A 12,722-nucleotide genomic window follows, 5' to 3' on the forward strand; every position below is an offset into this window, starting at 1 on the left:
GGATTGTGCTACAGATTTGATGTTCAAAAAGCCATCGAGCGCCACAACGAGGTATTTTCTATAATTCTTGAAATCAAGGAAGAAATCAAGAGACCCACTATCATTTTTAGCTCCATCTGAGCACCGCAAATGGCGGAAAACTCAGCAAGTATGAGAAGAAGCAAATGGAAACAATTCAGAAGCTGATGACGCTCAAGTACTGGAAAAACTTTTCGGTAAAATCAAGTTTCCATCAAATTTTCGATTGTTTAGTTCGTCATCGGTTTGAACAAGTCTGACAATACATATGGCTGGAATGTTGCTCAAAGTCCCCTGTACATGCGAATATCGCATTATCAAAAGTTTGGTCCGAAAATTAAAATTATTTTCAGACCGTTTTTCTTTTCAGTCGATATGAATTCGCAGATATCATACCGTTGTCTAAGACGTTGATTCCTACGATTTTAATCAGGTAAAAATCCATAGAAAACCGAAATTACTCGCTCTTAGGACGGTTAAAACAGAGTTCCACGCAAGTCCCTACACAGACTGCGTGCAAGATCTGCCCGAGTATCACTGCGCCAATTATTCTGAGCCAGTTGGCCAGAGTTTCGCCAACGTCAGCGACAAATGCTACGATGAGAGCGTCTGCAAGATGAAGATTGCTGTCAAGACCATTTTGGAAGAGTGTGAATGTGCGCCGACGTATTTGGGCTCGCATAAAAATAAATCATGGCTGGAATATCTTCAGTCAGAAGAGGCGCTGGAAGGACCTGATCAACCAGTTTTCAGGACGAATGTTTCAAGGTAAAAATAAACAGGTGGCCTGTAAGAGGCCCTGATGAGCAGTACAAACACCATTCTTCAAGATCCTGCAACTTTTTGGATCACTCAACCTGCATCGCTTTTCTAATGCAAAATCCGGAAGCGCACATTTCGCCGAGCTCTGAAAAGATGCACACTTGCAAGCCAAACTGCCAGACGTATGAAAAGAAAATCGAAACAATACAGTATCGCGGGAGCCATCCCGACTCATACAGTCATATGTTAGTTCAGAAATCCTATTTGTAGTTTGGAAACTGACATTTATTAGACGGAGAAAGCATAAATTGGGAGATGAAACAGAATTCTTCAAAGCTACTGTTGAACTATCGCTCTTCATCACAGCTGCTATCTCATTTTCTTGAGTATTGACCTTCTTCTTACTTGTAGAGCCCGTGGTGAAGCTGCATAGTTGATAATCAACTTAGGGGCCAGGGTTAAGGTCAGTGGTGACCGTTAGGGTTAGGCCAGCCTCTTCTACGAATAAGATTTTCTAGCCGAGATTTCGGAAAGAAAAGGAATTCCGAGGAAATCTTAAAATCTTAAGACCTGTCGTTTTACTGTATGAATCAGACAATTTTGAAGATCGATAATAATTAAAGTCATCAAATTATCAATGCGATCCTTTCTGTCAGAAAATTTCATGCTCCGTCGCAAAGCCGTCTCAAATCACAGTAAAATGCATCTCTCGCTGCATCATTTGTGCCAGTAGAAGAGAAGAGAGATGCTGCTGAAAGCTTCGAAATCCCGGAGAAGAGGTTTTTGTAACAATATCGTCTACTATTCGTTTTGGATGATAGCATCGTTGCACACTATTTTGACTGTGAATACGCACTTGTTGCGCTTCATCAAGTTTCGATCGTATTTTCTCCAGCAACATGACGATTTCGGTAAGATTCATTTGAAACAAGACATGTCACTCTTCAGATCTTTCCTTTCCAAAAGTAACTGTCTGCACATCTTCAATGCATTCATACAGGAAGCTCAAAGAACTCTACCCTCAAATGAGTCTTCGAGCGCTCAAGGAATTCTACGGACATTCTGTCATCCGACAAATTAGCTTTACCCACCAACATGGTACGAATTTCACAGCTTTCAAGCAGAAATTCGACCCGAAGAGTTTGATGTCTAGTTCAAGAATAAATGTGACGGAACTGAACCAAATCGACTTGGGTAAGATGAAGACCACAAAGTGTTGAAAAATTTTGCATCTTCGATATTTGTTAATGATTTATATTCTGAAGCTTACTTTAAATCATCCTTCGAACGTACCTGCTTAATACCAATATTACGTATTGTTACAAATAACACAAAAATCCGAAAAATTTCATGAACGAAACTTTTAGCCGAATTCATGATCAACACCCTCCCAAACTACTTGATGGTCCATTGCGTGCTAGAATTCCTCGACTGCCGATTTCTCTGGGAAAAGTCTTTTCCATGAACGGATTGTGCTACAGATTTGATGTTCAAAAAGCCATCGAGCGCCACAACGAGGTATTTTCTATAATTCTTGAAATCAAGGAAGAAATCAAGAGACCCACTATCATTTTTAGCTCCATCTGAGCACCGCAAATGGCGGAAAACTCAGCAAGTATGAGAAGAAGCAAATGGAAACAATTCAGAAGCTGATGACGCTCAAGTACTGGAAAAACTTTTCGGTAAAATCAAGTTTCCATCAAATTTTCGATTGTTTAGTTCGTCATCGGTTTGAACAAGTCTGACAATACATATGGCTGGAATGTTGCTCAAAGTCCCCTGTACATGCGAATATCGCATTATCAAAAGTTTGGTCCGAAAATTAAAATTATTTTCAGACCGTTTTTCTTTTCAGTCGATATGAATTCGCAGATATCATACCGTTGTCTAAGACGTTGATTCCTACGATTTTAATCAGGTAAAAATCCATAGAAAACCGAAATTACTCGCTCTTAGGACGGTTAAAACAGAGTTCCACGCAAGTCCCTACACAGACTGCGTGCAAGATCTGCCCGAGTATCACTGCGCCAATTATTCTGAGCCAGTTGGCCAGAGTTTCGCCAACGTCAGCGACAAATGCTACGATGAGAGCGTCTGCAAGATGAAGATTGCTGTCAAGACCATTTTGGAAGAGTGTGAATGTGCGCCGACGTATTTGGGCTCGCATAAAAATAAATCATGGCTGGAATATCTTCAGTCAGAAGAGGCGCTGGAAGGACCTGATCAACCAGTTTTCAGGACGAATGTTTCAAGGTAAAAATAAACAGGTGGCCTGTAAGAGGCCCTGATGAGCAGTACAAACACCATTCTTCAAGATCCTGCAACTTTTGGATCACTCAACCTGCATCGCTTTTCTAATGCAAAATCCGGAAGCGCACATTTCGCCGAGCTCTGAAAAGATGCACACTTGCAAGCCAAACTGCCAGACGTATGAAAAGAAAATCGAAACAATACAGTATCGCGGGAGCCATCCCGACTCATACAGTCATATGTTAGTTCAGAAATCCTATTTGTAGTTTGGAAACTGACATTTATTAGACGGAGAAAGCATAAATTGGGAGATGAAACAGAATTCTTCAAAGCTGAAATTGAGATTTCAAAAGAACCTTATGGTAAGAATAAATTGCTTCTTTTGATCAATTTTCGTTTGTATACTCTACATCCGCCTTTGCCGTGGTTGGAAAAAATATGAGGCCCAGAAAACGGAGCCGTAAATCGCTCGTCAAGAGTAAAAAAGAGCAAAAAAGTGCAACTAGTAAAAAGTTTCATTTTTTAAAGAAAACTGAAGCAGATTGAGGCCCAGAGCGATTTTTATATGAAACGCACAAAGTGTTATTAATTTTTAAGATAATACGCGGTCACTTACGCTTCTTTGATAATACCGCGATTGGCATTTCTGACTGACTGATTAAACAGTGCATAAATGATTTTGACATTGATTGAAAATAATGTTGGCATAAAATGCCCATTTTTTAAGCCTTTATTTACATAACACTGACCTAATAACGGTCCCTTTTTAAATATTAATATAGAAAAGAGAAGATAACTTATATTTTTACCTAACCCTAGACCTAATCCAGGGGGCTACGCCCCCCCCCGGGACCCCCCCCCCCATCTCAGGTCTAAACCAGGGGGCTGCGCCCCTCGGACCCCCCGAGTATAATAGTGCTAAGTCCCTAACCCTAACCACTAGTCCAGATTCTAGAGATATTGGATGGCTCGAATGATAGGCTCGAATGATAACCCCTCTCTACGCTAAGAAAACTAATTTCTTAAAAATTTCATATTCAGAAAAATTTGTCGAACAACCAATTTACACCTGGGAAGACCTGATTTCGGACATTGGTGGAACTGTCGGCCTTTTCCTCGGCTTGAGCATTACTGAACTGGCATTTGGCTTTCTTGATACTCTCGGCCGCGCGGCAACGCGAACTTGGTGGATTCTCAGCTGCAAATTTCAAGTCCGCTCGGGCCAGTCCCTCAGTGTCAAGCATGTTCAACTGTCTCCGTACATAACCTTGGGCAAAGAAAAAATCTAGCTCCGGTTCTTGTTTTGCAAATAAAGTGCGCATATCTGATCTCGAGTTCACGTGGAGACCCTAGAGGATCATCCGCGTGGGCAAAAGTGAGTTCATTCACGTGTAAGGTGGCCCCTTTTTGTATTTGGAGTTCAACTTGATTGTAATAAATTACAAGAATAGTGCATTAAACCATTTTTTCAATTGAAATTTTCGATTATTTGGATTTTTGACAGAAAAGTCCATTTTATGGCAAAATATTTATTCGAAAAGTGAGTTCATTTTCTATTATATTTTCTATTATTATATAATTTCTATTATTTATTTTCTATAATTTATTGTTAGCATAATAATTGACCAATAAATAAAGGTTACTGTAATTGACACGTTTTTTCTCTGAATCATCACGTGTTTAGTCTAGTTTTAAGTTTTCTAGACTAAAGAAAATAGACACCATTTTATTGCTTCAATATATTATGATTAAATATTTCTTATTAATCTAATTCTCGAATAAATTTAAGATGGCTTTATTGATCCTTATGGGACATCAGATGTTAGTCTACCGACATTGAAATTTACTGCTGCTAATCGTCTATTAGTGCTGCTACATCTGATAGGATAGTTGGGAAACACTTCCGCCTAAATTTGTCTTTCAGAATCTGGGACTCGTAAAAATCATTATCCGCAATTGAAAATGCATAAAAACGCGAACGTTCGCAGATTTTGAACTTGTTCGTCCGTGGCCACTCTAAGAAGCACTCTTTGACAAACGTGCCATGCCTGGAGTCATCCAACGCGGGTCCAGTGTTGGGCCAGACTAGCGCTCGTGAGAAACCCGCTGCCGAGGGCCCTCTTTTTCTTCTTTTAGCCTCTTTCCTTCCCTTTTTTACATAAAAAACAAAAAAAAAGTTTAACATCAAGAAGAACTTCGATAAAAAGACAAAATTGAGAAGCTGAAAAAAGATCTTCTGGCGAAAAAAAAAGAAAGAAAAGCGAACTCACGGATTAATTATTCAAGCCGCGTGAACTTTTGAACTTTTGCCCATTGGGCAAGAACTGGAGAGAACGAAAAAAAAGAGCAACTGAAGAAAAAAAAAACTAAAAAATTGATGAAAATAGAAAATCTATGAGCATGCCCCTGCCGCCAATGAAAGCCAACTTTTCGATGACCGCGAATATGATGTCCAGGTATTTTTTAGCTCAAGGAAGAATGAACTTTTTGATGAATTATTTGTTTTTGAAGTTATAAACCACTTCTATCAAAAGAGGTCATTAACGCCCCTTGTCGAATCAAGGTGTCGTGCTGATCTTTTTTGTCTTCTTGTTTGAAAGTTTAAATTTTAAACTGCAGTTCAAAATCTGAACTTATTCGATCTTTCTTTTCAGCATGCGATGGTCATCAGTTCTAGCATCAAATCCAAACAGGCAGTCGAAGAAAAGAAAAAGATCAAATATGGCGAATTCGGTAAGTTGCAGAATCTGATTTTAAATAGGTCTTCAAATTCAAGTCCTGAGAACTGACCAATGTTTCTTCAGAGAAAAATGCCGCGCGCGGTTTTTTCGAAGGAGAAATTTTGGAATTCAGAAAAAAGCCGCGTTTTTTCGCGGGTTTTCTCGAGTTAATTGACTGTCAACGTTTTTTTTTTTCTCAATTTTTCGATGTAATTTTACGGATTTTCCGCCCGCTGGCAATGTTGTCTAAGTTCGCTTCTGACATCAAAGCAAGTTCCACCTGGTATTTTTGTGAAAAAAAGGGTTGAACCGTCAGAAAAACATCCACCTCCACGAGGCCAGCACGTGTGAATCGCGTGTTTCTCTTTTAAAATTGCCAGTTTCCACGATTCGAGTTTTGTTGAAATTGATAGGGCTTGATTCTCAATTTGTGAAACCGGGGTTCAAAAATGAAATACCTCTAGAAAGATGAAAAAGCGAAAAGTGTACCAAAGCCACGAGAATCTCCAGCGAGCTCGGTAAAATTTAAATTTATGATCGAGTTTTTTAAACTTTTTTTGTTTTTGTTTGAACAAAAAAAAGTTAACTCTGAATCAGTGATTTGCTCAACTTATAACTAACTAAAATCGAAATAACCCATAAATAGAAATTTATAAAAACGCCATATTTTTGGTTGTTAATGCGTCCGGAGGTTAAGCTTGCTTCAAAAACCGGATAAGACGAGTATTTGACCAAGAAAAATCAATTTTTTTTGCCAAAATTTGGGCAAATTTGTCAATTTTCGGCGAAAAGTCCAATTTTCCAATGCGATTTTGGTGGTGAAGGAGTCGAGATAGACCCCCAAAAGATGTTGCCTATAAATCGTTTTTTGACCCGTAGGATCAATTTCTGGGTCAAAATTTTAAAATTCCGAAATTGGATTTTTCAAAAAAAAAACTGATTTTACAAGCATATGATATGTGCCAGATCATAAAATACAAAAATAACAAAGCTGTTTTGAATTCGACATCTTTATGTGTCTATTTTTTGACATATAAATGAATGATGATAATTTTAGCAGTTTACGAAATGAACTTTTTGATACGCTTGATTTACTTTGGTCTAGTAAAAGCGTCATGATACAGTAAACTCAACTGATCGCGCTGATCATACTTGACAGGCGCCCTTGCTGGAAATTTTACAAAGTTCAAATATTGAACTTTAGCCATATCGGAGGAGCCAAACGGAAGGCGGAATATCTAATGCTATATAAGCATGCCCGCCAGCGCGTGACCGGCTACCCTTATTTCCGTTTATCCTTCGTCAGACAATCCGACTTCACAATGAATTTTAATGACAGTCTGACAGTCTGTCGGAATTTCAGATACAATGTAATGAAAAATCTGTTATAAAATAACCCTAACTAGTGATCAAGATGAGTGAGCAAGAAAATAATGTATTCTTTAAGACGGAAATCGTCTCCGCAAAGATTCGCCGTCTACCCGTCAATTGCAATAACAACGTGCCCATGTCCCATGTGTCCTACAGCCATACTGTCGACAATACGGAGTTGAAAGATTTGAATGGATTCCAATATATTGAAGAAGCGTTTCATGATTCCTTACAGGTAAGAATTTCTTTTGACAGTAAGATTCCTAGGCTTTCTTTTCTTAATTTTAATTAAGGGTATGACTTTTTTAGCTTGGCATTTCGTCTTAAAACCTGAGTCAGGGTCCTGTAAATTTACAAAATCCCTGACTCAGGTTTTGAGACAAAATACCAAGCTAAAAAAATGATGCTCTTTAAATTTCTTCTTTAAATTCGTGAATTTTTCAGGCGGTAATTGATGTCATCAAGCATTCAAAATTCACAAGCAAGTTGCATCCCGAAACAATCGTAAAAATCATCAGCTCTTCCGTCACCGAATCTGTCTTGGTAAGTCTTTTCTTGCCAAAAAAGGGTCAATTGGTTTCGCACTCGATTGAACTAGCACTTCGCACTCTTTCAAAAAAAAAAGAGCACTTGGCTTAACTCTTCAAGAAAAGAATAAAAAATGTTTTGACGTCATTTCAATTTTAATTTTTAAATCGCCATTAAGCTGCATTTGGCATGGCTCAAACACGACGAGTTGAAAACCAGCTGCCCAGACGGCCCAAAAGTGCTCATCAACATTCTCTCCGAATTGGAACATCTCGAGTTGAAAGAACCCGAGCTGGAGCTCGCGCTCATGGTGCCGATTTTAAACATTCGAACGACAAACAAGATAAAGCTTGATTTTGACGAGGACAAGGATCAGATCGTCAAATCGTCCGCTGATCTAAATGACGAGCTCAAATCGCTGCTAAATAATATTGGAAATTGTGAAATGACGAGAGTTATTGCTCTCTTTGGTAAGTTTTTACTAATAATCCTGTCTGTAACAAAGTCCTACTGTACCAAAGCCCGTCACATAAGCTTCTTCTTTAGCAACCGTCTTGCCAAGCCTAAGCGAATTGGCGCTGCTTTACAAAACCAAGCTGAATGATCTCCTTGAAAAAGGTACTGAAAACAACAACGACTCATCCTCTCATCAACCGTTTTAGAGCTTACCAGCATGAATATCTAACTTTACCAACCGCCGCATTCTCCAAATTCAACTACAGTAAATACAGTTCGACAAACAAAAAACATATTCTCATTCATACAGTACCTGTTCACCTGTATGAAAAAATAACAAAAAAAAATCTGGGGCAATGCTCTTTTCAACCGATTTTCCTGAACCCGCTTGAACTAAAAACAAAGTCAGATAGTTATTTTACTTGCCTACAAAAAAAAAGATAACTGTTGAAATAAATTTTCTGCTTATTCGTAAAAAAGGGATTTTTTATTGGAAGGATTAGAAGATCTGGGTGTGGATAGGAGCTTTGAATTCGGATGGAATGTCGTCGAGGAGGAGTCCGGTCGTGTTGTTGGCGAGTGGGACGGCGGATTCGTCGAAAACTTCGGGTTTGAAGTTTATTTTCGTCTTCAAAATGGCTCAATTATTGAAAGAGAATGTATTTGTTTAGGGTTAGGGTTAGCTAAACCTGGCCGCAGCCAGAAAAAATGCTTGCTCTCTTCCTTGATTTCATTGTTTAATTCATCATTTTTAATTCAAAAAATGGGCCGTTTCCTGATCAAACTTTTCTTTCTCTTCAAAGTTGAAGCTCGGGATGTTATCATTGAAAGTCTGTTCCTTTTCCAGAAGTGTCTGCTGAAGAGTCTCGTACTTTTCCTGGTCTGATCTCAGGCGAACATTTTCTGTTCGCAATTCTTCAATCTAAAACGAGCTTGGTGATGATACTCATATTTGTATTCTTACCTTGTCTTCTTGTTCGATGAAAATTTGATAAGGGGTCCTCCTTGATTGCCGTTCTTAAAAAGGGAGATAATGGAAAAGATAAGCTTGATGGATGATTACGATTCGCTTGGATAAGTTCTTCCATCGCCTTCATTTCTTCATTGAGTTCTCTTATTGCGCCTTCTTGTTGCTTGATGATGGCGTTCAGCTCTTTTTCTCTGAAAAAAGGGATGAAAGAAGGAGTTTTTTGGAAGATTTACTTGGACACATCCACTCTGCCATCAGTTGCTACAGTTCGAATCTCGTTTCTTCTCGGTAAGTTTCCAGCTTCAACGACGCTCTCATTCAATTCATCGAATTTCTAGAGATAATGATAATCGATGAGAAATTTGAGAGAGTTGAGCTTACCTTTCTAAGCTCGTTGTATAACTCCTTGCTTGCATCCAACTGTCGATCTTGCTCTTCAACCCTTTGTTTGAGCTTTGCAATTTGGCTACTGTAGCCAATTGTTCCAGCTTGGCCTCCTCTTATCAAAATTTCCTTCATTCTTGTTAGATTTTTCTTTCATTTTTTGATGTTCAAACCTGAAGTCGTTTCTTGAGCTCTTGATTTTCAAGGTAAAGATCTTCAGCATTCGCCATTCCAGGCTTTGCTTGAATCTCGAGAACAGTCGATTCAAGGAGATTCGTTGCTTGGCGCAATTTTTTGTCGAGATCGCCCGCTTGGGCGCGATAAAACATCAATTGCTTGGTTAAGATCTCGTTCTGTTTCGTGACTTTGCTGTCGTATTCGGCGTTACTTCTCACTGACTCCGGATATCTTGAAAAAAAGGTTGAAAAATAAAGAAAATTGACATTCTACCTCGTAGATTCATTGAGCCTCCTTTCTTCATTTCTATAATCCGCTATCGACGATCGAATGTCTCTAACTACTGTATTTATTCGCGAAACAGACCGAGTAGACCCCCGGCTACTCTCGTATTTGTACTCGGGAGGAACAACATAGTCCCTACTCGCCATTTTTTTTTCTCTGGCTAGATATTTAGATTGAGGAATGAAGAGATTGTTTTTTGTTTCTTTCAAATTGGTCACTCTCACAATGGCTCGTAAAAACGTATCGTAAAACGCCGAGAGCGATGATTTCACCTTTGAGACACGTTTATACGATTTTTCGCTTATCAGACATGTGACATGTCAAATAAGACATTTTGAACAGGAATTTTATGAAAGAGTTTTTATTTTTTTGTTTACTGTAAACAGGCAATTCAAGTTGATATTTTTTTTCAGAAGTCTTAAAAAGTCTTTGTTTATGATCCGTATTTTTCATTTTGATTCGCCACTAGAATTTTGTTGTAAAAATTATTTAACTGAAAATACTTACTTTCATCTTTGACGAAGTTCTTGAACATAACACCAGCTGCAATAACGATCCCGATTAGAACAAGAGCAGGGATCCACGATGTTCCGATCGTCTTCAAATTTTCTTCTCTCTAAAAAAAGCCGTTTATTTTTACTAGAAATTTTATCTGCTGGGCTATTCTTACCGCTAATCTCGCTCCAACAATGCCTCCTCCTTTTCCATAAATAGAGAAAACTTCTTCTGGCTCTCTAAACATCACATCATAATCTTCGTCCTCTCCAAACACTTTTTCCCTCTCAAAATCACTGAGTTCTTCGAAGGGCAGATCATCCAGCGAGACCCCATCATAATTCGTGTACATTTCTTTTTCGTCTATGTTCTCTGCCGCAAAGCGTTCGTAATCGTCATCATTGACTGGTTCTTTCGAGGTGGATTTCAATGAGTTTTTTGATGGATTTGAAAGTGGCTTTTGATATTTTCGATCAGAGAAAAAGCGGATTGTAATTTTAAGCTAAGTCGTGGGAGCCTCTCTATTTTTAATTCTCTGAGTTGACAGAACCGCTTTCTAGGCAAATTAAGACTTGAAATCTAATCCTAACTGGTCCGGATCGACGAATTTCACATGCACCTCAACATCTAGCCTCATCGTGACCGGTCGAATTCTCTTTACTTGGCCCAAAATATCAGAAAAATCAGATCCAGGGCTCTTCTCCAAAACGATATTTCCCGGTTTCACCCCACAGCTCTTTTCTTAATTTTAATTTAAAAGACAGAACCAGAAAATTTTTTACCTGCAAAGTAAATCCCTCCCGCCGACGTTTCCACCTTTTTCTTCAAGTAGCAGGGATGGCGAAGACGAGGACCGGCTTTAAAAAATATAAAAGCGAGCTGTAAGTCACAAAATTTCTGTAGGAGAATAGTTCGGAAGCTATGGACTGTTTCTCAAATAATTCGAACAGACTGTTTGAAATGCCGATAGATAAGTAGGGCAAACTTTTTAGTGAAAATTTCGACACTTATCCGGCCGATAAGATGGATAAAAATTCAATTCAATGACGAAAATACAGAATATTTGAGTTGCGCTGATCGAAAAAGAAACTGAATATTGTAAAATTTACAATGTAAATTGTATAATCATTTTATTTTAGATGCTTTACAAAACAATAGAAGATAGAGTTAGTTAATTTTGAGGCGTTACAATATGATATAAAACCCGCACCAAAATATCAAGCAAATAAAACTTCAACTAAAGAATTTTTTTCTTTCTTTGCTTACTGACTTACTCATTATATACAGAATTCGATCATCTGTCAGGTTATCTGCGAGTACAAGAGCTGATAATACTGTAAGAATCTTCATTTCTCTATTTCAAATTATCTTACCCAAATAACAACGGGTTTTCTTAAGTCAAAATTTCTAGAGAAAAATCAACTCGTTACGAAATGTAACAGTATCTTCGATAACTGACTTGACTTGTCTTCTCTGTAACTCATGATGGACACGAAGAAAAACTCTTGAAGTATATCAATTTATCATTATTTGACAGATGAAGCGATTATATATATTAATTTACATATTTAAATGAAATCTAGGACTATAAGGATTCATGGTGGGCAATAATGTGAAGACAGACATTTACAACTTATTGTGATCGCGTCTTCGAGCAGAAAGTACTGGCGGCTTCTTCTGTTGTATAGCGTTATATCTAAATATATTATATATTCACATTCATATTTTATTGCGTTTTTATATCTCTATTCAGAGACAAAATCTATATTTAAACAATTTATCTGATTAATCTTTCCACCGTTCTGCTCTGGTAGAGCTCTTCCTTTCTCTAGTATCAGATAAATAAATAGCTGTCCAGAAACTTCGGGCAAAACTGTGGGAACATTAGTCACTTTTTTCTGCCATGAGTTAGCGAATTAACCTTGTCTTTAAAAGTCCTTACTGTCAAGCGATAGTCAAAATTTCACTGTGAAAGTGAGTTGACTTTCAGCGGACTGTCAGTTATTATTTTCCTTGTAATTAACTCAGTTGCAGTTGTTTACGGAAAGCTTCAAGCCTTCCTGGTAAGCTGTTAAAAAAGATGGATGTCTTTACCTGACGTTTTAGAAGCGATGCAAGTCTTGATCTTTTTTGTTCTAAGGTCGAGGGTTGAATCGTGTATGCAGTGGCCCGAGCAATCTCCTAGGTCTATTTCATCGTTGTTATGGGCAATTCTGTCGCCAGCTTTGACGATCTCTAGATGGTGGTGATCAGCTGGAAAGAGGGCCTTCAAAAGGCTCTAGAATAAACTCTGTAGAAAGAGGTCA

The 12,722-nt window shown here is 38.2% G+C and overlaps 3 protein-coding genes and 1 long non-coding RNA gene across 4 annotated transcripts; 1 reads left to right on the forward strand and 3 right to left on the reverse strand.

Moving 5' to 3' along the window:
* The first annotated feature begins 5,165 nt into the window (after positions 1-5,165).
* On the forward strand, positions 5,166-8,560 carry LOC145703576 (uncharacterized). The gene is made up of 7 exons (XM_081780952.1): positions 5,166-5,486; positions 5,685-5,763; positions 7,198-7,356; positions 7,566-7,664; positions 7,828-8,119; positions 8,196-8,267; positions 8,312-8,560. Exons 1-7 carry the CDS (start codon positions 5,425-5,427, stop codon positions 8,332-8,334), a joined length of 786 nt encoding a protein of 261 aa, XP_081637078.1. The 5' UTR covers positions 5,166-5,424; the 3' UTR covers positions 8,335-8,560.
* A 281-nt stretch (positions 8,561-8,841) lies between these two features.
* LOC145703811 (uncharacterized) lies at positions 8,842-10,101 on the reverse strand. Its single transcript, XM_081781202.1, has 7 exons — positions 9,910-10,101; positions 9,633-9,867; positions 9,457-9,588; positions 9,309-9,409; positions 9,169-9,266; positions 9,070-9,122; positions 8,842-9,027 (listed from the first exon to the last, which is right to left on the reverse strand). The coding sequence occupies exons 1-7, from the start codon at positions 10,065-10,067 to the stop codon at positions 8,857-8,859; spliced, it is 948 nt and encodes a 315-aa protein (XP_081637328.1). The 5' UTR covers positions 10,068-10,101; the 3' UTR covers positions 8,842-8,856.
* Positions 10,102-10,292: 191 nt separating this feature from the next.
* On the reverse strand, positions 10,293-10,868 carry LOC145704857 (uncharacterized). The gene is made up of 3 exons (XM_081782326.1): positions 10,592-10,868; positions 10,429-10,537; positions 10,293-10,386 (listed from the first exon to the last, which is right to left on the reverse strand). Exons 1-3 carry the CDS (start codon positions 10,766-10,768, stop codon positions 10,355-10,357), a joined length of 318 nt encoding a protein of 105 aa, XP_081638452.1. The 5' UTR covers positions 10,769-10,868; the 3' UTR covers positions 10,293-10,354.
* A 113-nt stretch (positions 10,869-10,981) lies between these two features.
* On the reverse strand, positions 10,982-11,759 carry LOC145701270 (uncharacterized). The gene is made up of 3 exons (XR_014134261.1): positions 11,691-11,759; positions 11,199-11,273; positions 10,982-11,157 (listed from the first exon to the last, which is right to left on the reverse strand). It is a non-coding gene; the product is annotated as an uncharacterized LOC145701270 (long non-coding RNA).
* Positions 11,760-12,722: the final 963 nt, after the last annotated feature.

The sequence above is a fragment of the Oikopleura dioica genome, chromosome PAR, assembly GCF_907165135.1.
Source record: "Oikopleura dioica chromosome PAR, OKI2018_I68_1.0, whole genome shotgun sequence".
Lineage (NCBI taxonomy): Eukaryota > Metazoa > Chordata > Appendicularia > Copelata > Oikopleuridae > Oikopleura > Oikopleura dioica.